This window comes from Zingiber officinale, chromosome 7B (genome assembly GCF_018446385.1).
Source record: "Zingiber officinale cultivar Zhangliang chromosome 7B, Zo_v1.1, whole genome shotgun sequence".
Taxonomy (NCBI): Eukaryota; Viridiplantae; Streptophyta; class Magnoliopsida; order Zingiberales; family Zingiberaceae; genus Zingiber; species Zingiber officinale.
In genome coordinates, this window is record NC_055999.1 from 6,296,226 (window position 1) to 6,324,120 (window position 27,895).

General features: G+C 35.5%; 2 protein-coding genes across 2 annotated transcripts; one reads left to right on the plus strand and one right to left on the minus strand.

The window, feature by feature from the left end:
• The first annotated feature begins 18,955 nt into the window (after positions 1-18,955).
• On the plus strand, positions 18,956-21,877 carry LOC122005183 (protein NRT1/ PTR FAMILY 4.5-like). Its single transcript, XM_042560131.1, has 5 exons — positions 18,956-19,121; positions 19,261-19,478; positions 20,111-20,551; positions 20,652-20,773; positions 20,845-21,877. The coding sequence occupies exons 1-5, from the start codon at positions 19,034-19,036 to the stop codon at positions 21,710-21,712; spliced, it is 1,737 nt and encodes a 578-aa protein (XP_042416065.1). The 5' UTR covers positions 18,956-19,033; the 3' UTR covers positions 21,713-21,877.
• Positions 21,878-26,063: 4,186 nt separating this feature from the next.
• LOC122005184 (probable WRKY transcription factor 62) lies at positions 26,064-27,369 on the minus strand. The gene is made up of 3 exons (XM_042560132.1): positions 26,995-27,369; positions 26,725-26,832; positions 26,064-26,645 (listed from the first exon to the last, which is right to left on the minus strand). The coding sequence occupies exons 1-3, from the start codon at positions 27,318-27,320 to the stop codon at positions 26,201-26,203; spliced, it is 879 nt and encodes a 292-aa protein (XP_042416066.1). The 5' UTR covers positions 27,321-27,369; the 3' UTR covers positions 26,064-26,200.
• Positions 27,370-27,895: the final 526 nt, after the last annotated feature.

Consider the following 27,895-nt stretch of genomic DNA (forward strand, 5'->3'; position numbering starts at 1 on the left):
TGACTCAGGATACTTAGTTACTTTTTCAAAAACTGAATGCATAATTAAGAATATTAATAATCCTGAAATTACACTTAAGGAAATTAGGAAAATGAACATTTATACAATAGATCTACCTACCTCCTCACTGGAGTGTCTATTGACACAACAAGAGGAAACTGAGTTGTGGCACAGGAGACTGGGTCACACTCATACTAGACTCATTTCAAAAATGAGTCAAAATGGTTTAGTTAGAGGTCTGCCTAAATTAAAATTTATTGAAAATTTAACGTGTGATGGTTGTCAACAAGGTAAACAAACCAAGTCAAACCATAAGTTAACCAACCTAACCAGAACAACTTCTATACTTGAGCTCCTTCACCTAGATTTGTTTGATTCACACGGAGCCAAGTCACTAAGCAAAAACTAATATTGCTTAGTAATAATCGATAACCACTCAAGATTTACTTGGGTAAAATTCATAAAAACTAAAGATGAAACCTTTAAAGTTTTTAAAATCTTTTACAAATTAATAGAAAATGAAAAAGACACTCAAATAAAAAGAATTAGAAGTGACCATGGGGGAGAATTTGAAAACCATAAATTTATTAAATTTTGTGAAATTAATGGCTATAAACACGAATACTCATGCCCTAGGACCCCCCCAACAAAATGGTCTAGTAGAACGGAAAAATAGAACCCTACAAGAAGCCACTAGGACCATGTTGAATGAATATAAACTATCAAACCAATTCTGGACTGAAGCAATTAATACAGCCTGTTATATACAAAATAAAATTTTACTTAATAAATATCAAAATAAAACACCTTATGAAGTATATTATAATAAAATTCCTAACTTAAACTATTTAAAAGTATTTGGCTGTAAAATATTTATTTTAAACACCAAAGACTATTTAGGAAAATTTACATAAAAAACAACCCCAGGAATATTTTTAGGGTACTTAACAACTAGTAGGGCATATAGGGTTACAATAAAAATATCCTAAAAGTTAAAGAAACTACAAATGTAATTTTTGATGAAGAAAATAACTTACCTAATGTAGTAAATGAAAATATCAATATAGAAAATATTAACTCAAGAAATTTAAAAGATGATGAAGAAATTCCACTTGAACCTAGTGAATTACAAGAACTAGTTACTGACCCAACTATAAGACCAACAAGAATAAATACTAATCACCCATCTGACCAAATTTTGGGTGATCCAACTCTAGGAGTCAGAACTAGGTCATCCTATAGGAACTAAGCTAAATAGCCCTGATTTCCAAACTTGAATCCAAAACTGTAGACGAAGCCCTACCCGACCTAGGCTGGACACTAGCAATGCAAGAGGAATTAGCCCAATTTGAAAGAAATCAGGTCTGGGAATTAGTACCTAAACCCATTAACAAGACCATAATTGATACTAAATGGGTTTTTAGGAACAAGTTAAATGATCAGGGTGAAATAGTTAGAAACAAAGCAATGTTAGTAGCTAAAGGGTTCAACCAAGTAGAAGGGTTAGACTATGATGAGACTTATGCCCCTGTAGCCAGACTTGAATCCATTATGATGCTGTTGGCCTATGCAGCACATAAAGGATTCAAGCTTTATCAAATGGATGTAAAATCCATCTTTTTAAATGGATTTATTAAAGAAGAGGTATATGTAGGTCAACCCCCAGGATTTAAGGACTTAGAATATCTAAATCATGTTTTTAGGCTAAAAAAGACCCTATATGGACTAAAACAAGCACCTAGGGCATGGTATGAACGTCTATCCAATTATCTAATATCTAAAGGGTTCAACCAAGGTTAAATAGATCCAACCCTATTTGTAAAAATCCTAGAAAATGATATTTTTATAGCTCAAATATATGTAGACGATATAATTTTTTGCTCAACTAATTCTAAAATTTTAAAATAATTTACCAAATTAATGGAAAATGAATTTGAAATGAGTCTAGTAAGTGAACTTAACTTTTTCCTAGGTCTACAAATTAAACAAATCAAAGATAGAATTTATACTTTTCAAACTAAATACGCTAAGGAATTAATTAGAAAATTTGGAATGGATACTTCAAAAATTATTAATACACCAATGGCTACCAATCAAACTTAAAAGGAAAACCAGTATACTTAAAATACTATCAAAGTGCAATAGGAAGTCTACTGTACCTAACTGCGAGTCGACCGGATATTTTTTTTTGCAGTAGGTATGTGTGCAAGATATCAATCTTGTGCAAAAGAGTCACACTCAACATACATTAAAAGAATACTTAGGTATATTAAGGGAATCCTAAATGTAGGATTATGGTACCCTAGATCTTACACTCTTGATCTGACCGGCTATTCTGACTCAGATTATGTCGGGTGCAAGCTAGATAGAAAAAGCCCAAGTGGTAGCTATCAATTTCTAGGTTAGTGAGTAGTAAGTTGGTCAAGCAGAAAGCAACACTATGTTGCTTTATCTACCACTGAAGCTGAATATATAGCCCTAGGTGAATGTGCATCTCAATTATTATGGATGATGCATACATTAAAAGACTATCAACTAGAATATCAGAAAACAAAAATTTCAATTGATAATATAAGTTCAATTAATCTAACCAAAAACCCAATTCACCACTCAAGAACTAAATATATAGAAGTAAAGCACCACTTTGTAAGGGATCACGTAGCTAAGGGTGATATTGTACTTAACTATGTTGAGTCAATATCAAACGTAGCTGACATATTCACAAATCCCTTACTTGAATTTGAGTTTAGTTTACTTAGAAGACAAATAGAGATGTGCTTAGTAGAATAGAACTTATTTTCTGCTTACTATATTTTCTCAACTTATTTTTAAAATTGGTTTTAAAATCCTAGGAAAAATATTTTTTTAAATTTCAACTTTTGTTAGTTTCTTTAAAAAAAAAAATCTGGTTTAGCCTAGGATTTTACCCCTAGAAATCATGTACCCCTAGTTTCAGCTAAAGCATCTCACAAGCACCCTAGGGTTAACTTGCTTGTGTTTGAAAACACTTAGAATGGTGTGAGATGCATAGGGTACTGCCTAGACTTCAGTATGCTTATGTCTGTGCATTGACATAAGTCTGGGCTATAAATACCTAACTTACATTAATCAAGTTAAGTTATCCAGACTTAGTCAAATATAACTGGATCAACCAAGTTAATGTTAGACCCCATGGTTGTTTTGATGTGATCAACCAAGTTAGGTTAGGTCCTGTTTGTTATATGATCCATGTGTCTAAGTGTACAGGAGCTTAGGAGTACAGAAAGTTGAGCAGAAGACGCAGCTAGCGAGAAGGACGGCACGGGAAGGGAACCGACGGGTTCGGTGCGTCCGAAGGACGAGAGAGCTACGGAAGAATACACCGGTGAACGAGAAGAACGTGCACGACGTTCGAGGGACGAGAAGTCGGGACGGAAGCCTGCTTGAGGAGAAGGCCAAAAATTAGGTTCGGGTGAGCCCTATTTCGGTTGGCCATAATCACCCAATCAATCGGAGCTTCAGAAGGAGAAAAGAAGTCAAAAGGAGCTAAAGAAGCTAGCCGGAGGCGCCTTCAATGAGTACTGAAGGCGCCTGTGCTGACTACAGTTCTGGAGGCTCCTTCATTACGTTGAAGGCACCCTCAACTTGTCTGAGGTGCCTTCAAGAGCATTTGAGGCACCTCAAACCTAGTCTAATGATCGTTTGCAAGCCAGATAAAACTTTATCCGGACAAACCCCTTCAAGGCCCCTCAACCCTCTTAGAGGTGCCTTCAACACGGGATAGATTTTCCATGAGCTATATAAAGGTCCCTGGAGCTAGGAAATAATTCAATCAACTTCATAACAACTTCCTAGCAACTTCTGAGCGTTCTTAGTGTGTAAAAAGGCTTCTCCACTTACAGTGAAGGAGACATTCTAGTAGATCTGTTCGACTATCTTGGATTAACAACCCCCTGGGTTGTAACTAAGTTAAATTTCCTGTTTCTCTTTTATTTATGTTTAGTTTTGATTATATTGTTGCTATTTTTTGAGTTAAAAATTTGAGGAGGGTATTCTTTATTTTCAAGCAATTCACCCCTCCCCTCTTGTCGGCCCCGCTGCACCAACAGTTAACTCCTGCACACTTGGTCAAGTGGTTAGAACACTATAATACCTAACTTAACTTTACTTATTATTCATTAAAATCTGAGTTAGACCATTAGTGTAAATTGCACCAACAATCTTCCCCTTTTTGATGCAATGACAACCTAGGTTAAGTTAGGAAAAAGAATATGCAAACATAAATAAACAAATGCCCTTAAGCTCATCTGGGCTTCGCCCGACCGAGCGTATACATAGTCTTATATTCGTTGGACCTTTGCTCGACCGATCATATATTTAATACTCTATATAAGTCTAAATGCTCTTAAGCTCGTCCAGGTTTCACCCGATCGAGTGTATACACAGAGTCTTACATTCGTTCGGCCCTTGCTCGACCGATCATATATTAAAGACTCTAGATAAGGCTAAATGCCCTTAAACTCGTCCGGGCTTCGCCCGATTGAGCGTATACATAGAGTCTTATATTTGTTCGGCCTTTGCTCGACCAATCATATATTAAAAACTCTATATAAGGCTAAATGCCCTTAAGCTCGTCCGAGCATGTACACCGAATCTTTGATTAAATCAGCAAGTGTTTAATCAACTAATCGAATGTGTTATTTCTTTATCATAAAGCCTTGAAATACTCATATTTGGTCGAACTTATAACTGGTTAACCTTACTCAAATATTCTATTTAAGGGACTCCCAGACGTAATTCCGGGACCTTTGATATAGGGCGATCAACAGAACCAGGTAACTAATCCTGCTCTACCCTAACCTTGACCTCCTCATTATGATCCTAATATCCACATCCTTTCCTAGATCCGGTCATTATAACCTGTATCAATTGATATTAATATTAATATTATCATTAATAATAATAGTATAAAATTAATTTCAGGGATGGTAGCGGTGATGGAGATTTGATGCCTGTGGGTTTATGTAATATTCACAAACTAATAGTTAATTAAGAGGGTTCATTCAATTTAATTAAAATTTATTTATAGATTTAAATTAATTAAATTAGCATATAATTATAGAATTTGGATTAATCAATTATATATATATATATATATATATATATATATATATATATATATATATATATATATATATATATATATATATATATATATATATATATATATATATATATATATATATATATATATAATTTGATTCAATATCAAATTAATGACTTAATATTAAGAAACTCGAAGTAAAAATATGACCATGTATAGGTAATATATATATGGATTTATATAAATATGTAATTAGTATATGGAATTATATAACTATGGATATAGGTTTCTATTTAGACTTAGTATCAAGATCTATAAGAATAATATATAGGACTTATCATTTAGGAAATCTAACTAGTAAGTAAATAAAATTATATGATTTTATACGCCAACTTATATGCACGTGTAAACGCCTATCCAATGAAATATGTTAACTAAGAATTTCAAGATTTCATAGAGATAAAAACTTAGTATGAGGTTATTTATATATATATATATATATATATATATATATATATATATATATAGAGGAATTAAAGGACTTAGCATTTAGGGATAAAACGTAAAATTTTTTAAAGATGATATAGAAATAAAATATTTGGTATGATAAAAAATATATAACATGTAAATTATAGTATCATATGTAATATGTAATATAAATGTATGTATAATAAATTATAGTATGTAAATTAAATATTACTATGTATGTATGATAGATGGATATCTAATTAATATGGAAATAAAATATTTTATATGATATAAAATATATAATAGGAATTCTATAGTTAGAAATGTGTAAACTATAGTGTATATATATATATATATATATATATATATATATATATATATATATATATATATATATATATATATATATTATAATTGTGTATATGTAATATGTAATTAAATTATATAAGAAATCGTATATATAATAAATTTTAATATGTGAATTAAATATTACTATGTATATATGATATCGATATGGATATATAAAGGAAATTTTATCTAATATCAAATTGGCAGCTTAGTATACATATAATAAGATTTAAGTATATGGCATAGTTGATATAATTTAGAAAAAATTAAAACTTCCACTTTATATAAAAACCCTCAACTAGAACCCAATGTGTTCTATTCATGGTCGCCGGCCCTAAGGAGATTTCCCCCACCCTTTGTTTCTCCGTCGGTACTAGAGTTTCAAGGGAAGACAAGGAGTAATAACTAAGTACTTAAGGCATGTTTTCAACCATGTTATTATTTTAGTTTAGTTTCTAAGTCTTGTGTGTTTCAAATTTTGAAGCTTGTAAGGTGTTGGTTGTTTCCTTGCTAAGGATGTCATGTTTCGGCCATACAAGTCTAGCATGTTTTCAATTATGTTAGTGTCTTAGTTTAGTTTATATACCTTGTGTAGTTTCTGATTTTTGGAAGCTGGAAGGGTTTTGGTTTGTTTTCTTGTTAAGGATGTCATGTTTCGGCCACACAAATTTAGCATGTTTTTAATTATGTTAGTGCCTTAGTTTAGTTTATATACCTTGTGTGGTTTCAAATTTTTGGAAGCTTGAAGGGTTTTGGTTTGTTTTCTTGTTAAGGGTGTCATGTTTCTGCCACACAAATTTAGCATGTTTTCAATTATGTTGGTGCCTTAGTTTAGCTCCTATGCCTTGGGTAGTTTCGGATCTTGGAAAGCTTGAAAGGTTTTGGTTTGATCTCTTGGTAAGGATATCATGTTTCGGCCATACAATTTAAGCATGTTTTCAATTGTGCTTGTGCTCTAGTTGAGTTTCTATGTCTTGTGTAGTTTTGGGTTTTGGAAATTCTAGTTTAGCCAGGCTTATGTTTCCTTCTTGTTTGTCATCAAGGTATATTTATATGCTACATGTATTTTCAGATTTCCAATCTAGGAAAGCTTATGTTTTCTTCTTGCTTGATATCATGATAACTTTATATGCTACATGTATTTTTGGAAATTTTAGTTTACAAGCTTATGTTTCCTTCTTGTTTGTCATCAAGGTAACTCTATATGCTACATGTATTTTCGGATTTCCAATTTAGGAAAGCTTATGTTTTCTTTTTGCATGATATCATGGTAACTTTACATGCTGCATGTAATTTTTGGAAATTCTAATTTAGGCGAGCTTAGGTTTCCTTCTTGTTTGTCATCAAGGGAACTTTATATGCTACATGTATTTTTGGATTTCCAATTTAGGAAAGCTTATGTTTTCTTCTTGCTTGATATCATAGTAACTTTACATGCTACATGTATTTTTGGAAATTTTAGTTTAGGAAAGCTTATGTTTCCTTCTTGTTTGTCATCAAGGTAACTTTATGTGCTACATGTTGTTGGTGCAGCGGCTGGGCCGATGAGAGGGTGCAACGTCTGTAAACAAAAATAAAACCTTTCCCTTCTTTCCAACCAAGATTAGTAGCGATATCACAATTAAAATAAACTGAAATGAACAACTAATTAAAAAGCAAAGAGGCAAATAGATTTGACTTGGTTACAACCTAGGTGGTTGTTAATCCAAGGCGGTTGCAAAGCTCTACTAGAAATATCTCCTTTTCTGTAGGCAGAAATATCTCCTTTTCTGTAAGCGAAGAAGCCTCTTACACTCTTTGAAAAGCTCAGAAAATCTCTAGGAAATGATTACAGTAGTTGTTCTGAAGTTGTTGTATCTTTCTTAAGTCCAGGGGTCCTTTTATAGCCACTAGAAGTTTTATCCACAAGCCTGAGGGCGCCTCCCAATGGATAGAGGGCACCTCCAAGTTGGATGCAGCGGATAAAGTTTTATTTGCTGCCAACGTTCACTTTGACTGGTTGAGGTCACCTCCCATGGCATGGAGGGCACCTCCCATGTTCTATGAAGGGCACCTCCAAGGCATGGAGGGTGCCCTCCGCCTGAAGGAGGCGGAAGCGCATGGGGCGCCTTGGAGGCACCCTCAACACTTTGTTGAGGGTGCCTTCGGCAAGGTTTTTCAGCTCCTTTTGATCTTATGAAGCTCTAATCGCTTGGGTGATTGCAGCCAACCGAAATAGGGTTCACTCGAATCCAATTTTTGGCCTTCTCCTCAAGCAGGCTTTCGCTCCGGCTTCTCATCCCTCGAACGTCGTATACATTATTCTCGTCCATCGGTGTACTATTCCGCAGTTCTTTCATCTCTCGGATGACCGAGCATGTCGGCTCCTTTCCTGTGTCATCCTTCTCGCTAGCTGCATCTTCCGCTCAACTTCCTGCATTTCTAGGCTCCTGCACACTTAGATACAGGGATCAAAATCAAACAGGACCTAACCTAACCTGGTTGATCACATCAAAACAACCATGGGATCCAACAATCTCCTCCTTTTTGATGTGCATCAACCCAAGTTCAAGTTAGGGTAAAAACAGACAAGTAGTAAAAAAAAACATTTTAAGTATAAAGTTTGCAATAAAATAAATTGCAACACCAAGTATAAAATAATCTGATTTTAATTCAGAATTTTAAAAAAAAATCTGACTCCCCCTACTCTCCCCCTTTGATCACATCAAAAAAAAATATGAAGATTTTTTTTTAAAAAAAAAACTTGATTTAATAAAAACAAGTAAAAGAAATTTAAAACTATTTCTACCTTATGAAGTTTTCCAAAAATTGACAAACATTGAAAGTAATTATTTTAATTAATTTCACAAACCTATCAGTTTGTCAATTAAATATCTAATTCAATAATCAGCTTCCAGGCTGTGGCGAGGCACTAGGCGTTCTTAGTTTTTAGATCATCAACCACTTCTAGACAAAGCCTTTTAGAGAATTTAAATATTTAATCTTTTCTGAAAGCCTTAGAAAAGTGTTTAATCTAAGTAAGATTTTGGAACCCAATATAGGTTCCTTCCTATTGGGTTAACTAAGAATTTAGGTGGTACATATTCTCTGGAAATTTTTCTAAATTGACCTTGGTGATGTCTAATATACCAATTTAATTTACCATAAATTCTATGTTTTGATTTTTGAAAGTTATTCAAGCATGCATGGTCATTTTTCAATTTTTCGATTTCTATTTTTAATTTTTTATTTTCTAATTTTAGACTAGAATACAATTGTAGAGGACATGCTTTTGCTAAATTCAATTTTAATTCAGCATTTTCCTTTTATAGTTTAACTAGATCTTTAGTAAGACTTTTAATAAATTTAAAGGATTGTTTGGGAGATAGAGCACGTACCTCACTTACCTCAATTTCTAATGCTCCCCCTTCATGCTGCTTTCTTTCAATGATCCTCCCCCTTAATCTATGCTCATCTCTGAGCTGGTCTCATCTTCTTCTTGATGGATTGCCATTAGGACTAGTCCGGCGTATGCTTCAATTTCATATTCGGAGGATGACGACTCGTCTCATGTTGCTTTGAGGTTATGTTTGGATTGAGCTAGCTTCTTATTCTTTTCTTTGCCTTTGTTCTTCAGTTTCAGGCAGTCATCTTTGATGTGTCTTTCTTCATTGTAATTGTAGTATCGGACGGTCCTTTTGTTTTGATACTGCTTTAGCATCTACGACTTAAATTTATTAGATTTACTAAATTTATTGAACTTCCTTACCATTAGCGCTGCTTCATTTTCATCGATTGATTCTTTGGAGTCTGAATCATTGGTTCTTGCCTTCAGGGCAATGTTCTGACTCGGTCCTTTTCTTTGTCCTACACACCGAGATTCATGTAATTTGAAAGTTGAGAAAAGACTTTTTAAAGTACTTACCTCGAGATCCTTGGATATATAGTAGGAGTCTACTATAGTTGTCTATTCGATTGTTCTTGGGAACGAATTTAACTCATACCTTTGTGCATCCTGATTCGTTACCGTTTCTCCGAGCTTTGTTAGTCCGATGATCAGCTCCTTGATTCTTCTGTGTAGTTGTGCTACTGATTCTCTTTCTTTTATCTTGAGGTTCGTCAGTTGATTACGGGGCACATTCCGTCTTGCAAGCTTTGTTTCGGAAGTTCCTTCGTACAATTTCAGAAATTTCTCCCAAAGTTCCTTTGCTAAGTCATAGCTGCCGATTCGATTGACCTCCTAGGGTTGAAGAACGTTGAGCAGATGGAATTATGCTTTACTGTTCGCCATGAAGTCAGCTTGCTCCTTCTTCATCCACTGATATTCTTCTTTATCTTTGGGAACTGTAAAATCATATTTCATTGTTAAAAGAATTTCGAAATCTATTTTGAAGAATACCTCCATTCGGTATTTCCATTGTGTGAAGTCTCCCTTGAACTTTGGTGCATGAATGCTTGTACAAGCCATCGTCTTGATCTTGATGTTTCAGTTGGTGGTTAGTCCTTCTAAGGCGGTTGGGCTCTAATACCACTTATTGGTGCAGTGGCGGGGCCAGTGAGAGGGTGCAACATCTGTAAACAAAAATAAAACCTTTCCCTTCTTTCCAACCAAGATTAGTAGTGATATCACAATTAAAATAAATTGAAATGAACAACTAATTAAAAAGAAAAGAGGCAAACAGATTTGACTTGGTTACAACCTAGGTGGTTCTTAATCCAAGGCGGTTACAAAGCTCTACTAGAAATATCTCCTTCTATATAGGCAAATAAGCCTCTTACACTCTTTGAAAAGCTCAGAAAATCTCTAGGAAATGATTACAGTAGTTGTTCTGAAGTTGTTGTATCTTTCCTAAATCCAAGGGTCCTTTTATAACCCTTGGAAGTTCTATCCATAAGCCTGAGGGCACCTCCCAATGGATAGAGGGTGCCTCCAAGATGGATGCAGCGGATAAAGTTTTATCCGCTGCCAACATTTACTTTGACTGGTTGAGGGCACCTCCCATGGCATGGAGGGTGCCTCTAAGGCATGGAGGGCGCCCTCCACCTGAAGGAGGCGGAGGCGCATGGGGCACCTCGGAGGCGCCCTCAACACTTTGTTGAGGGCACCTTCAGCAAGGCTTTCCAGCTCCTTTTGGCCTTCTGAAGCTCCGATAGGTTGGGTGATTGCGGCCAATTGAAATAGGGCTTACCCGAACCCAATTTTCGGCCTTCTACTCGAGCAGGCTTCCGCTTCGGCTTCTCGTCCCTCGAACATCGCGTACGTTCTTCTCATCTACCGGTGTACTCTTCCGCAGCTCTTTCGTCCCTCGGATATACCAAACCCATCGACTCCCTTCCCGTGCCATTCTTCTCGCTAGCTGCGTCTTCTGCTCGACTTCTTGCGTTCCTAAGCTCCTGCACACTTAGACACAGGGACCAAACAGGACCTTGCCTAACCTGGTTCATCACATCAAAATAATCATGGGGTCCAACACATGTATTTTCGGATTTCCAATTTAGCAAAGGTTATGTTTTCTTCTTGCTTGATACCATGATAACTTTACATGCTACATGTATTTTTGGAAATTTTAGTTTAGGCAAGCTTATGTTTCATTCTTGTTTGTCATCAAGGTAACTTTACGTGCTATATATGTTTTCAGATTTCCAATTTAGGAAAGCTTATGTTTTCTTCTTACTTGATATCATGGTAACTTTACATGCTACATGTATTTTTGAAAATTCTAGTTTAGGCAAGTTTATGTTTCCTTCTTGTTTGTCATCAAGGTAACTTTATATGCTACATGTATTTTTAGATTTCTAAATTAGGAGAATTTATGTTTCTTCTTGCTTGATATCATGGTAATTTTACATGCTACATGTATTTTTAGAATTTCTAATTTAGGAAAGCTTATGTTTCTTCTTACTTGTCATCATGGTAACTTTACATGTAATATGTACTTTTGGATTCCTAGTTAGGGAGGCTTATGCTTTCTTCTTGCTTGTCATTAATTTTATATCCTACATGTGACTTTCGGTTGCTAGTTTAGAAAAGGTTTGAATTTAGTATAGTTAGGCCTATGTTTCTTATTATCCTCGTCATGATAACTTTAATTGCTCCTGAAATGAACTTGCTTATGTTTGTGCGCCTGTACATGCTTATATTCATGCCTATTCCATGACCATGATTATGTTTATGTTTAATCTTATGTTTATGCTTATGAGATAAATGTGGTTAGTTGTACCTGGGGACCTTAGCCCGGGAAAGCGTACCAAATCTTGTTATGGGTTAAGTCATGAACTGGGGACCTAAGCCTGGGGAGCTTGCCAAATCATGTTCTAGGATGGTGGTATGATCTGGGGACCTACTCTCGGTGAGTGAGCCAGAATCAAACAAGATATGTTCTGGGATAGTGGTATGATACGGGGACCTAAGCCCGATGAGCGTGCTAGAATTAAACAATATATGTTCTGGGATGGTGGTATGATCCGGGGACCTAAGCTCGGTGAGCGTGCCAGAATTAAGGGGGACTCCGATCCTAAGTTCAAACCCCTACCAACCTAGTGCTAGGGTAGTTGTCTAATCAACAACTTATGCTACGGTACTGCTAAGTGCAACTAGGCTACCCCAACGATATGTTTATAAGTACGCATGCAAGTATGTTCAAGTCATATTCATGTTTATGCCTATGCTTACGTTTATGTTAAGTTTAGGTTTATGATAATGTTTATGTTTATACTTAAGTTTATATTTATGTTTATATTTATGTTTATGTTTATATTTATTTTTATGTTTATGTTTACGTTTCTGTTTATGTTTAGGTTTACATTTGTGTTAATGTTTATGACTATGTTCATGTTATTCTTATGCCTATGCCTATGGACATGCTCGTGATCTAGTCTATCATTATGCTTAGTTCATCTACCATGCTTACCTCTATGTTGTCACACTTATGTCACTGCCTGTGCGAATGGTCATAGTATGATAGTAGAGAGATCTCAAGTTACCTTGAATGTGGTATCCCCTAATACAGTAGAATATAGATGCTAACTGTTGCTTAACATAGTTTTGAATATGTTGAGTCTCTCGACTCATAGACTTTGGTTTTTTTTTTTTAGACAACGAAACCAATAAGGTAGGAGGCATTGACCAGTGAGCCAACTCGGAACAATGGCAGTACAACCCGAAGACCTTCTAGATTAATTCCACATTTAGCTATATTTATTTTTCTTCAAGTCGTTTATGTAATTTTATTTGAACCAAGAACTACTATGGAAGTATGAGTATATGGCATCCGCAGTTTATGCATTATAAAAGAAAAAGAAAAAAACTAGGGGCGTTATAGTTTGGTTATGGGGATTCCCCGAACCAGAAAAAGTGGGGATGGAGGCGGGGATGAGGGTGGGGATGGAATTCGTGGACAGGGATGGAGATGGCAAACCCGGCCCTGTCCTGCCCCATTGCCATCCATACTGAGAGAAAAAGTGTGATGGAAAAAAAAATGAAAAAAGGGAAAGTATGATTAGAGAAAATAAGGAGAGATTGAGGAGAGAGAAAGTATAATGAGAGAAAATGATGAGTGAGAAAGTGTAATGGAAAAAAATGAAGAGCGCAAAAGTATAATAAGAAAAATGAGAAGAAAGAGTGTGATTAGAGAGAATGAAAAGAGGAAAAGTGTAATGAGAGAAAATAAGGAGAGAGAGTGTGTGATGGGAGAGAATGAAAAGAGGTAAAGTATGATGAGAGAAAATGAGAGAGAGTGTGATGGGAGAGAATGAAGAGAGATAAAGTGTGATGAGAGAAAATGAGAAGAGAGTGTGAAGAGATTGAGGAGAGAGAAAGTATGATGAGAGAGAACATGTGATGAAAAAAATGAGGAAAGAGTGTGTAATGGGAGAGAAAGTGTGATGGAAGAGAATGAATAGAGAGAAAATAATGAGAGAGTGTATGTGATGGGTGAGAATACAAAGAGAAAATGCTAGAGAATCTGTTATGAGAGAGAACGAGGAGAGAGAAAATATGTTGAGAGGGAATGTGCGATGAGAGAATGAGGAGAGAGAAAGTATGATGAGAGAGAATAAAGAGAGGGAAAGTGAAATGAAAGAAAAAATAAACAAATATATTAAGAGTATTTTTATCCAAAACTTAATTCTTATTTTCATTTCCATCAAACCCAAGGGAAGAGATGATTTCATCAATACCCAAGTTTTTGGATTTTATTCTAAAATCTTAATTTCATTACCATCAACCAAACATCAAATTTGAAAATAAATTCATTCTCTCATTTCTAAACCCCTAAACTAAAAGCAACATAAAGTTCAAATCTAGAAACATAGAAAGATAATGAAAGCATTAAAGAAAAGATAGAAATAGTTTATTGAAAAAATTATAATAGGAAAATTCTAAAATAAATAAATAGAATGTTAATTGACATATGAAAAATTGATTATTTTAATATCATAATTGTAATTTTTTTGAAAGTTATATAAATTTTAGGTAAGATAAGTAAAATTTATTATTATTGATACTTCATTACTTCTTAAGAATTAGCGATATAAATCCATAGTGTAAATTTAGTAGGTATAATATTAAGTAAGCTTAATTAAATGTATACATAGTCTTATCTTTAATCCTAAAAAAATTCTAATCTTTCATCCCATCCTCTTCATCTACATCTCGACGAATTTCATTCATCGTCGTTCACCTTGGCATCTTATCAAATAACTACGGGTAAAAAAAAAAAATAGAACTTCTCTATAAAACACAAAGTTCAGATCTTTAATTTGAAATAAAAAATTCACTTCGTTACCAGGACGCACTTACACTCTTACAACTAGAGTCACCTTCCGGCGAAGAATCGACGAAGTCAGTCTCATCCTTCAAAAGCGCTCATTTTCCTCCTCTCGTGACCGACTTCTCTGACTCGTCGGATTTTACCTCTAACAATAACAAGAAATCCAGATCAAATGCTGAAAAATAAAAACAAAAGAATGTAACACAATAGCTTGGAGATCATGAAAAGAGAATAAATAAAGTTAAGATGGAATGGAAGGAAAGATCATCCCGATGTCCCTTTTAAAATCGATGGAGTTGGACACCATCGTCGACTTGCCGTATTTCTTTGCATTGTTGGGCGGAGGCGAAAGAACGATGACGATAGACAACTGCCGTCGGCTTTCCGACGATGGAGGTAACAAGAAGATGAAAGAGGAGGGTCGGAACATTAAGTTTTTTTCATAAAATAAAATAAAAATAAAGAGGGATATTTTAAAAAAATGAGAAAAGATACATGATTTAATTAATTCATTCAAAAATAGATAGTCTTTTGAATAATATGTAAAATGAGGTATGTGGTTTGGAAAATTATCGTTTTAAAAAATAAATAACACAGAATTTAGTAAATAGCCTTACCTATCAGTATATCACACAGTGCAATCTCCGAAAAGTCTACATTGATAAGTTTACAAATCAACGACATACAATACAATGTTGAATTCTCGGGGAAAACGGGGGTCACTTCCAGCGTCTCGTATGGTGGGGTCATTTTTCTGAAACAGACGGCATAGGAGACTTGTTCCAATGCTGGGCAATATTCTGTGGAATCATTTACTTCTATAAGTGAAAAAGACATGCCAATGGAAAATTGCCGATAGAAAATTCAACTTCTTTGCCTTACCTGCTTTCATTTAAAACACTGATGCAGTTGGTCCCCTGCTGATTTTCTATTTTTCTTCATTGAGTAAGACCCCCATGATATATGATCGATGTGGAGAATAAATCTCGAACAGATTCTTGGTGAGCAACCAAAAGATATTCTGATCATTTTTCTAATACTTTGTTAGAAAATAAACTCAAGTAAGAGTTTAAAATATAAAGGTTCTTAAAAAGAAGTTTGTTTTTTGGTGTTGCTAGACCTTTAGTGAATCTTTTGCTAACTTATTTGTCATGACTTGTTCACTAGATACTCGACATATAATCACCTTGTCATATGATCAGTTCGCATTCAATCATTAACTGGACTAATTTATTTGATTAAATTATTTCATTTAATTTATTATTTATACTTGCCTACCTGCTTTATTAGTTATATTTTGTTTGACTTGATAAATCATGAACTAGCATTATTAGTTCCTTTAGTCTAGCTATTCACACGTCTAACTGAATTCGTTTGACTGATTAATCCCACTTAATCTATTTAATTCGACCCATCTTACCTCACTAACACGTCGTCTATCTCACCCGCTTAAATTAGTTGACTTATCCAACTCATCCATTTGTTCCAACCAAACTATCATATTTAATGTGCTCAACCAATTTGATTTATTCGGCTTGTTTGGCCCACTAAATTATTAAGTTCAAAATATTTTTTAAAAAAATAAAATTGATTTATTTAGCGTGTTTGGCCTACTAAATTATTAAATTTAAAATATTTTTTAAAATAAAAATAGAATAATCTAATAGAAAAGGTGGCCCTAGAGTTACGGTGCAATGATTAAATCTCCAAGTACTGATTTTAGATTTTTAAAGTTGAGATTTAGCTACGACAAACTTAAGAAAGCGGACAACTTGGATGAATGACCATGATCTCCACCTAATTTATCTTTAGTTATGTGATTTCTAAGTAATCACATAATCAAGATTATAGAAAATAAAATATAACCCTAGTATTATTTGGTTCAACCTAAATAATAATATAACCTAATTTAATATTTACTATATCATCCTTAATAATATTAGGATTAAAATATCTATTTAAATTATTTTAACTAAAGTTTAAATTAAAAAAAAAAATCAAATCCGCTTAGAATTATTTTTTACTATGTTCTCTTCTTCAACATTGTCTGCATCCCCCTGTGAGCTCGGCGACGGCGTGGGCGGTGCCAATGTTGTCATAGGGGTGGATGGTGAGCGCAACAATGAAGTCGTCGAGAAGGAGAGGGTCCTTAGTGGTGGTCCCGGGATGGTGGCGATGACAATGAAGAATTTTACAAAGGAGAGAGTTGCTGGTCATCGAGAAGGAGAGGGTCCTCAGCGAAAGGGCGAGTTGTTGATCAAGCAGTTCTGCTCCGACGCCGGCATTGACTCCGACGACAGGTCCTCTTCTCCGGTGGATGTAGGCAGGCTGCTTCTTGTGGGAGACGCTTATTTGTGGCAGTGAAGAGGATGTTATAGGTGGCACTCGTGGGGCAAGAGGAGGGATCCGCGACGGTGCCCATGACTGTATAGACATGGATGGCCTCGAAGACCATGCAGTCCTTGACATAGAAGTAGAGGAGGGTGTTGAGGTGTAGTTTGGTTGGGGAAGGGAAGGAAGGGCAAGACTGATATCAAAGTAGAGGCAAGCGACTCCGAGGCGCTTGATAGCGGTTAGGAACGTGCGTGATCTCCAGTGATGCAGTGACATCTTTGTCGATCCAAAGAAGGGAGTTTTGGCCATTTCTCATGACCTCTTTGTCGATCGCCAACTGAGGGAGAGAGGAAGATGGAGGAAGTTGTGGCTCGACGAGGGAGGACAAAGAGAAGAGGGGGAAAAAATCAGAGGGTAATTATGGCAAAAAAAATGTTAACCCCGGAATCATAAAAAAAACCTTACACTTTCAGGGTGTGTTTGGTTCAAGTTATCATGTATAACCTTGGTTATGTGATTAACAAGTAATCACATAACCAAGATTATGGGAAATAAAACATAACTAATGTTGTTTGGTTCAACCTAATGTAATAAAAACTTGTTTGTTTGAAGATTTTAATGAATAACCTAATTTAATATTTTACTATATTACTCTTAGTTACATAATCAATCATATATATATATATCTTTTAAACTCTATTTTTTTTATTTTTTCTTTTTCACGTTTTTCTTTATTTTTATGTGTTTATTTTTATTTTTTTATTTCTTTTCAGTTTTTTATTTTTTAAGTTTTTTATTTGTTTTATTTTTTATGTTTTTTTAATTTTTTATGTTTTTTCCTATTTTTTTTATTTTTTTCATATTTTTTTTATGTTTTTTAAATTTTTTTATGTTTTTTCTATTTTTTATTTTTTTAAACCTTTTTTTATTATTTTTAAATTTTGTTTACGTTTTTTTCTATTTTTAATTTTTTTTAATGTTTTTTATTTTTTAAAATTTTTATTTTATTTTTTATTTTTGTCTTTATATTTTTTTATCACTTTTTTCTCTTATTCGAATGTATTTTGAGTAAAAATAATTCGTTAATCCCGGAATCAAGAAAAACCTCAATTTTTCGAGTTTTCCCGATTTCGGATAGCATACCCCTTTTGCTGACGTGTCAGACAAGGAACATTACTCGGGAATCATTGATTACCTAAACCAAATAGGATTTTCGTTGATAACCTTAGATGGATAACCAAGGTTATCAAAGATAACCCTCAACCAAACGCACCCTTAAGATTTTTAAATTCCGGGTTGTATTCCCAAATTGCTGACATGGCAAAAATCATTCATTATTAGGAATCACTCGTTACTTAAACCAAACAAAGTTTTGATTGATAACTTATCAAAGTTATCAATAACCTTGAATCAAACACATCCTTATAATAACTAGAAAATTTTCGTAAATCAGTCCATTCAAAAAAGTGAATATCAATGCCAATTAAAAAAAGCATACCTAAAAATGATAAGAAAGAAACAAAATCGTAGATTGAACATTCGATTCATGGTCGTATAAAAAGTTGAAAATTAGAGATGCATAAAATTCCTCTCAATGTTAAATTTCGGAGGAGGATCTATTGTCCGTCATCACACCAGAACAATTTTATTTTATCCCTGTGCAAGGCTGAACTTTTGGTCGTATAAAAATCTACTAACAATAAAATGCTAAATTATTTGTAGACGCATTAATGTTTCATTATGTCACGCTCGGGTAAGCATTGCACAATCATTAAACTGTTCTCTCCTCTCCTCGCTGAGTATGCAAATAAATAATGCTCCCCGACAGGCTGTCGTCTCCTCTAATGTTTAAGATTTAACTATAATATTTTATTAAGAATTTGTTTCTTAATAAATAGTAGATTTGAGAATGTTGACTATGCATATACTTTTTCGATTTAAGTGACCGGTGGAAAACGGATCGGTCATCCAAGTTGGATGTTAGTGCGCAAATAAATAAAGCCTGGAAGCACAGTAGGAATCATTAAGAGTTGTTCAGTCCGCTGGCTCAATGGCTATCCATGGTTTTGTAGATTGGAAAGGAAAGCCTATCAACAAAAAACGACATGGTGGTGCACGAGCTGCCTCCTTCATCTGCAGTAAGTATAATTCTAACTTGTCCTACAATACAAGTAACTCTTCACATTCATCCTGGTATAAGCTGGAAGAAGAGAAAATATAGTAGAGCTTTCAGTGATACTGAATTCATATATACACCTATATTTATGTATATTGCAGCACAAACGCTTTTGCTGAACTTTGCCTTCATCCCGATCTTGTTGAACTTGGTGACTTATTTGCATGGAACCATGAACGAGGATATTGCAAACTCTTCAACCATGGTCAATAACCTTGTTGGCGTAAGCTGTGCCTTCTCTCTCTTGGGAGCCTTCATCTCTGACTCTTACATCACAAGATTTAAGACCATACTCATATTTGGGCCTATTGAATTCATGGTAATTCTACAAGTAAATTTAGGTTTCCTATATACTTCCTTTGTTTATATCACTAGCAAATGCTTATAAAAATATTTATTGCTTTTAAAGCAGTGGTTTAAGTGAGTTTTTCAGACTATTTTCTCCTTAAAAATTAAAGATACAATGGCTAGAACACAGTTTTCACAAAAAAAAAAAAAAAAAAAATCTTGATTTTTTTGTATTTATCGGATAAATATTGTCAGCAAAATATGATACTATGATCAAACGTCTTTACGATTAAAAAAGTAATCTCCTAAAGAAATGCGTGAGTTAGGTCACCTTATTTTTAATTGTCTACGAAAGGCTACGCTTAACTGATTGAGCTTTAGTTGAGAATTAACTCAGAAGGGTTTAAATATGGAGGTCAGACAAAAATAGTCATTGTTTAGTACCTACTAGAACTAACCAAGTCCATAAAGTAAACACCTCACTCATCTAATAAACACCTGCTACACCCTGATCTGCTAAATTAATGAAATAATTTTGTTTGCTGGTCTCACACAGTTCAGATGATAATAATAATCAATTAGAATTGTTTTATGCTTTATGTCCAGTCCAAAATGAAAGTGTTTGGTGAATTAAAAACAATTTACATGTTTTTTTTATTTCAGGGATATGGATTACTAGCATTGCAAGCACACCTTCCATCACTCCATCCTCCACATTGCAACATCAATGACCAAGGCGAAAATTGCCAGAAAGTCCATGGCTGGAACTCTTTCCTTCTTTACGTGGGCCTGTACATGCTAGCGTTGGGCGATGGTTGTGTTCGTGTTTCATCGCCATCACTGGGAGGGGATCAGTTTGATGGTGAAGATCCGGTTGAAGTAATAGAAAGAACTAGCTTCTTCAATTCTTACGCATTTGGGATCTCACTAGGAGGATTAATAGGGCTAATTTTGCTAGTGTGGATTCAGAATAACAAGGGTTGGGATATTGGGTTTGGCGTTAGTGCTCTTTCGGTTCTCTTATCAGTGCTTGTGGTTGCTAGTGGTTTCCCTTTCTATCGCAATCAGATACCGGATGGAAGTCCCATAGCCAGGACGCTACAGGTTAAACACTAACATAAGAGGCATTTTGGTTTTCTAGACATCACTGTTCACCTTTGATCTGAATACCTTTTGTTGGTTTTCCTGACACCTCCTATCATAGGTTTTAGTAGCAGCATTCAGAAAGAGAAATGCGTCACTGCCTGAAAACCCAGAAGACCTAAACAAAAGTCCTCAAAAAGGCACCAATGAAGTGGAAGTGCTTTCTCACACACATGGATTCAAGTGAGTGCATTGATACTTTTTAAGATCATGAGTTTATCCGTGATTGGCTAATGTTCTGACAATGTTATCAGGTTCCTTGACAAAGCTGCTATCGTTGGTGAGCGTGGATCTGACAATGGCCCGTGGTCCTTATGCACTGTAACTCAAGTGGAGGAAACAAAAGTTGTCTTGGGAATGATTCCTATCATCATCAGTTCCATCTTGGGTAGCATTCCAAATGGCTTAATCCTAAGTTTCACTGTGCAACAAGGCACGACCATGGACACCAGGCTCGGGAAAATTCGAATCTCGCCTGCAAATCTATTTGTAATCCCACAGTTCTTTCAGACTGTGATGCTCGTAGTCTATGACCGATCCATAGTGCCAATTCTGAGAAGGATGACAGGGTACACAGGCGGTATAACTCACTTGCAACGCGTTGCCATTGGCTTTTTATTTGCAGCATTCGCGACGTGCGCAGCAGCAGTGGTGGAGAACCGAAGGTTGAAAATTGTAGAGGAGAACGGGCTTCAAGACATGACGACTGGCGTCCCAATGTCAGTATTCTGGCTCGTGGTGCAGTTCTGTTGCTTGGGTGTCGTTGATGTTACTTCCTTCGTTGGACTGCTGGAATTCTTCAACAGTGAAGCGCCGAGAGGAATGAAATCAATAGGGACAGCGATCTTTTGGTGCGTCTATGGCTTAGCTGCTTTCCTGGGATCTATTACAGTTGAATTGGCAAATAAAGCAAGTAGACATGGTACCAGTGGAAGAGGATGGATAGAGGGGAACAACTTGAATAAGAGTCACCTTGATTATTTCTACTGGCTACTCTGCTTTATGCAAATACTCGCGCTGTTGAATTTTATCTACTGGGCTAGGAGATACGCTTATCGACAGAATTTACATATCCAAGATGTAAACCTTCAATCCCAATCTAGAGAGATGGCAGCGATATAGTATAGTATGGTATAGTATGGTAGATAGATTGCTTGCTAGTCGTGTGTTGAAGTCTCTTCAGTTGTTGCAATTATGATAAGAATCCGGAGTATCCGGAGTATTATCACCGAGTTTGAATTATTTCATGTGTACAGTAACGAGATCCTCTTCTGCCCTCAGTTGGAAGATTCAAGATTATCCGCGAGCCCAAAAAAGTTCCATTCTAACTCAGCATCAGTAGTACTGCTCCTAATTTTAAAAACCTTAAAAAAAATTCAAAAGCAATTTAAAATAATTTTAAAGTATTTATTACTTTTCAAAATATTTTAAAGGTTCTTCGTTCAAGTATAAATATTTTTAAAAATATTTTGTAACTATTATTTAATTATTATTTTGTTAAATGGATTTTTCATAATAGTTTTTAAAATGATTTTTGAAATATTTTTCAATAAAACAGGTCGTTCAAGGGAAACGTATTTAATTATTTTCTAAGATAATTTTAATCAAAGAATTAAAGAGCTAATCACTAGATTAACAAACCTCGACAAAACAATAACTAATCAGGACACACAAAAATATACTTTAAATGCGTTTCTGAGAACCCTGGAATAGACATCTATAGTAGACTTCTACTATATCTCTAAATACCTCGAGGTGAGTACATTAGAAAGCTTTTTACCACTTTTAAATTATAGGAGTCTTGATGTGCAGGACAAAGAAAGGGATCAAGTCAGAACCTAGCAATACAAGCCCAAAAAAGCAGACCAGACTTAGACTCATCAATTGACGAAGACGAAGCAACCTTCATGGTAAGAAAATTCACTAAGTTTTTAAAATCTAATAAGTTTAAAAAGTCGCAGGACAAGAAGTTTGTTCTGGGAAAATGGAAAGTAAGGTGCTACAACTGTCACTTAGAAGGGTACATCAAAGATGACTACCTAACACTGAAGAAGAAGGAGAAGAGCAAATGCCCAAGCAAACCAAAGCACAAAATTCTGAAGGCAACATAGGACGATTCATTGAGTCTGAACTGGATGAGTATGCCAAACTAGCATGTTGGTGCAATATCCCCTAAGTCAGGTTGAACAGGTTGATTAAGCTTGACTTGGCTCAAGCTTGAGTCTTGATGTTTGAGTTTCGATGTTTGACAATACATGGAGATTGCAGATGCAATCGTCTGATTGGGGAGATTGTTGATACAATTTCCCTCTTGTCAAGGGATGACCAGTTTGATATGAAGAATAGTCAAGTAGGTCAAGGGTTGATCGGATACTTGACTTGGAAAGACCTAGTGAGTGAAGCTAGACAGGTGAAATTTCTACACCTTACCTCAATTCACAGCCACTATTGATGCTGGAACAAGGCGAGCTGCTGGATGGAGTGGCTGTCGGAACCAAGAACAACCCCACAGAACAGAACCTCACTGCTGGAATCAAACGGATCAAGAAGGAGATCAAGTAGTGGAGATCACGGATCAACCAAACAACCTAACTCACCTTGCTGTCACATTACCGGAACGCCATTACTGTGAAGATGAGACGAAGCTTGGAGCTAGGGCACGACACAGTGGATCCAAGCCGACGATGAAGAGGAAAGATCGAGGCTAGGGCTAGGATCTCCCTTCTTGATCGGAGATCTGTTCACACGAAGCAGCGATCCAAAGGGGCAATGCACCGGCGATGGATCTAGGGCATGGTTTGGAGAGAGTCTAGAGAAGAAGGATCAAGAATCGGTCACACAAACTCCTCAACAATCAACCGAACATGATGCCTTACCTTCGAGTTCGCAGCTAGGGCACGGATTGGTGGTGGCTATGGTAAGATCGCCGCTGCCACTTGCCGTCAACGATCGGTGAAAGAATCCACCGAAACAGAGATCCCTCGGCCGGATATAGCTTGGACTTCCTCAACACTGTCGAGCTCCGGTGACTCCGCTAGTTTCCGTCAAGCTCCGGTAACGTGCTCCTCTGGCCTCGACGTCAAGTCGTCCACGAGAGAGAGAATGAGAGAAAGGGGGAAGAAAGGATTGGGATCGCGATAGGTTCGGGGAAGAAAGTGAAAAGGAAGTATATATATTAAAACATTTCCTAACTTAAGTGGGGTAACCTAAACATGCTTTTCTCCGTACCCCTGATTCATCCCTTCAAACCCGTCGTACGATTTCTGAAAAATTCTCAAAAAATTTCTAAAAATTCTGGAAAATTTCGTTAAGGTTATTCGTCCATTTAACCTTATTATTTATTTGTCGTATATTACACGCAGGCATCTTTGACCATTCCTATCCTGAATGTAACTTTGTTAGGTAATAAATCTAAAATTAACTTTATTACCTTTTTGTTTGCTTTTGAGTTATGAGAAGATGATCGCTTCAGTGTCATGCCACCATTGAAGTCATTTATCAGGACGAAGCTTTCCATCTGCATCCTCCATAGATTGAATTCCTCCTTCTTGTATATCTTGTATGGAGATAGTTTGTTGACATTTCGCTCAAGTATTTCTTTGTTCACCATTTTCAACACTGAAAAAGAACTCAAGAAGATTCCAAGAATATGTCTTGGGATAAATAGTGTGGAAGATAAAGAAAGAAGGGTGGTTCACCAATTTCGAGAAAAAAAATAAAATAGTAAAATAAAAAATTAATAACAAATTTTGTTAGAAGGGATATTTCGCTAATTCTAACTAATGGTGAAAAATAAAAAAAAAATATAAGAATATTTTTTTAATAAAAAATTATATATAATTTTTTATTTTTTTAAAAAACCCCTGCTCAATTGGTGGTTTCACCAATTCAGAGTGGTCTCGCTCTGATACCACTTGTTGGATCGAAGCGCATTTGAGAGGGGAGTGAATCGCATGATTTTAAAAAATTTGTTTTTCCTTTTGAAAAAGTACATAGCGTAAAACACAGAAATAGAAGAAAAAGACAAGTATGCGAACTCGGTCGATTTTAATTTACTTGGTTCGGAGTCTTTGACGATTCCTACTTCAAGACCCAAGTCCCATGGATCTATCAACGAGTAATCCACTAAATATCTCTTCTAGAATCGCCGGAAGAGAGGATCAAGTACAATGGAAGAATAGAAAAAGTGTAACACTTTACACTTTCCTTTATGCAAAAATTAAGTATAATATTAAAAGTTCGTTACCTAACACCCTCGAAAATGATCAGATCAAGATCGGTGTTAGACGACTCCTCAACAGTAGTCGGGCATAGCAACGTCGTAGCAAAGCAGCAGCACAAAGCTGAAGTAGTCGGAACGTCAAACGGACACGTAGAAGCTTGTAGTAGAAGTGTACTTGAGTTTCTTTGAAGCCTTGGGCAAGACACCCTTTTATTGAGTGTTTAAGGCACATTCCAAGACCAAAACAAATAATAACCTGTAAAGTAGCGTATGTACAATTAAAATAGTATTAATTAGTTCATATTTTTCCAAGACTAATAACTAATCAAGGTTTTAGTTTAGGGATCTAAAAAGGACCTAAAATGGACTCACGCCTACTGCCCCCTCAATCAGAACGCGTCCTCACTAAGTCACTCTCCTCTAGTGACTTACCTCTAGTTATCAAATGTCAAGTTACCTCCTTAACGTCCAATCTGGCCCACTAGGTCTTCCTGCCGGAATCACACATCCGGACTTCGTCAATCAAGAATCACACATATCGACTAGATTTCCTACCTGGTGTGAGGTCCACTTAACCCGTCAAGTAAGTCAACCATGCGCACTCGATAACAAGGTTAGATCAACAATATATCTAATTTTAAATCACTTGTCATTCATCAAAACTTAGATTTGATAATTGATGTCAAATGCACCAATAATTATGATATACACTTTCGTCAATTAAAATTATATTATAATAAAATATGGTCAATTGCTTCGACACTATTAATAAATGATGGAGTGATACAACACAAAAGATTTTGATAAATTTAAATAGTGGTGTAGTTAAAGAAACTATTTATTTCGCCACTGATCAAATTTGTAAAGTCATTCGTATAAATTATTTTGCTAAATTAAATTATTTTTGTTATAGTAAAATATACTCTATTACTTCTATATTGTGAAGAAATAATATAATAAAAAATACTTCGATCAAGTCAAGTTATGCAGAAGTAAAATTAAACATTTACTGTACTATAATATAAAATTATAAAGTCGTATACATATTTTATTTCGTCAATAAATGTCACTTATGAAGTCATGTATTATCAATCACTTTGGTACTTTTACTGATCTCGATGAAGTAATAGAGCATTTTTGACTTCGAAAATGGTGTGATTTTGAATCAGTTTTGACCGGTGATAGACTTTCAGTAATTGTATGGTGAATTAATAAATTGACTCTTTTACTTCACATGCGTCTATTTCAATAATTATCTCCTATTACTTTTGATAATATCTGAAGTCTATTACTAATTTTAACATAGTGTACACACATAGCACTCATTTTTATGAGGTGACTAGACTTGCCCTTTGAATAATTAACTTGAAAATTAAACTTGCTTCTTGTCATCCTCCTGAAGCATGTATGTTATCCATAATTGCCTCATAAAATGCATCCAATTCAGGTGATATCAGTAATTTCAACACCATCGCATCTGCATCTGCATTTGTTTCGTCATCTGTTATCGCTTCGGAGGTTGAAGGATGCATGATCCCCCCCACAAGTTCGCTTTTAGGAGGAACACAAAGGTCACCTGCATGTTGCTGGTGCTGGACAATATTATTGATGTCGGAAGAGGTATCAAGAAGAGGTAGCGAGTTATTGTTGGGAAGTACTGAATCCAACACAAAGATGGGCAAGCTGATCACTGAAGTACTGCTACAACTGCAGGTGTGCGACATCGCATAAACTACTCGATACTTTGGGGGATACACATTAGTATCTTCTTGTTGCACCGTCTTCCTTGCACGGCAACCTTGTTCTTTGCTATATGTGCATCTGAAGTAGCTCCTGCATGCACATATAGCCACAAGTTAAGACTTAGTACACTACCGAAACTAAAGTATTGTGTGTGTGTCCATGAGTTAACCTTTGATGTTTGGAGCCTTGGATGGGTTTCTGCCCATATTTCCTCCATTGATGTCCATCTTCATAGGGGATTGATGTAACTATCGAATAAGAATCATCCTGTTTAAACCTGTGCAAAGAAATAATGCAAGGAAAAGGCAAATTAATTAAGATCGCTGATATAGTGATGATATTAAAAAAAAAGGATTCATATATTTTGGCTTCTATATTTAGAAACTAAGACTAGATTTTAATTTAATCTAATAGATTGAGTACTGCTTCTATATAGTACCTTCTTTTGGTATCTCTAGGGGGCCAGCTTTTATAGCCACCCTCCAGCTTCAGCTGCTTCTTCCTACACTTCTCGTCGGAGCTCCGACTCCGATCGTTCTTATAGGCGTCGATGTCGAACTGAGACTCCGGAGAGCCGCAAGTCCTGAGCCTGTCGAGGGCGGAGGCGTAGCATCTGATCATCTCCCTCATGTGGTCTCTTGCCAACTCCGACCAGCCGCCGGCGTCTGGAAGCAACGGCAGCAGCACGGCCTGAAGCTGGCCCGTCAGCTCCTGAGCTCGACTGATGTCTTGGATCACCGTCCAGTGCTCCTCGCCACTGCCCATATCAATCACTCCTCCTCCAACTCAATCTTTAAGTGGAATTTGAGATCCTCCAAGGTCTCAAAATGTTTGTTTATATAGTGATATTCAATTGGATATATATTTATATTATCGAATTAATTAATTAATTAAAATGGCATTTTGACCGAAAATAAGTAATTCAATTGGATAAACAGCGCGTAGGCAAAGTTCAATAACGCGGTTGCAGTTAGGACGACACGGGTCGTCTTGTGATAGTTTCATTTTGACCCTCCGATGTTTTTTTTAATTTTTAAAATTAAAAATCTAAGAGGTAAAAATAATACTTATATAAAATGAAAATAAGAAATTAAATACTTTTATAATATAGAACTAGCTAGCTAGCTAGCGTGATTAGACTAAAATTAATCATGATTGATTATTTGACTTATTTGTTAATTTATTTAAATTGGGATACGATCAAAGGTCAGACGCACGCGCGCACACACCAGAAGCTTCGCTGAATTCTAATCTTTGATCAGGATTAGTCAACCTCAAATCTAATCAATCCTTAACCATATTTGATTACGCCTAAATTAATATCTTATTTTCTCTTTAAT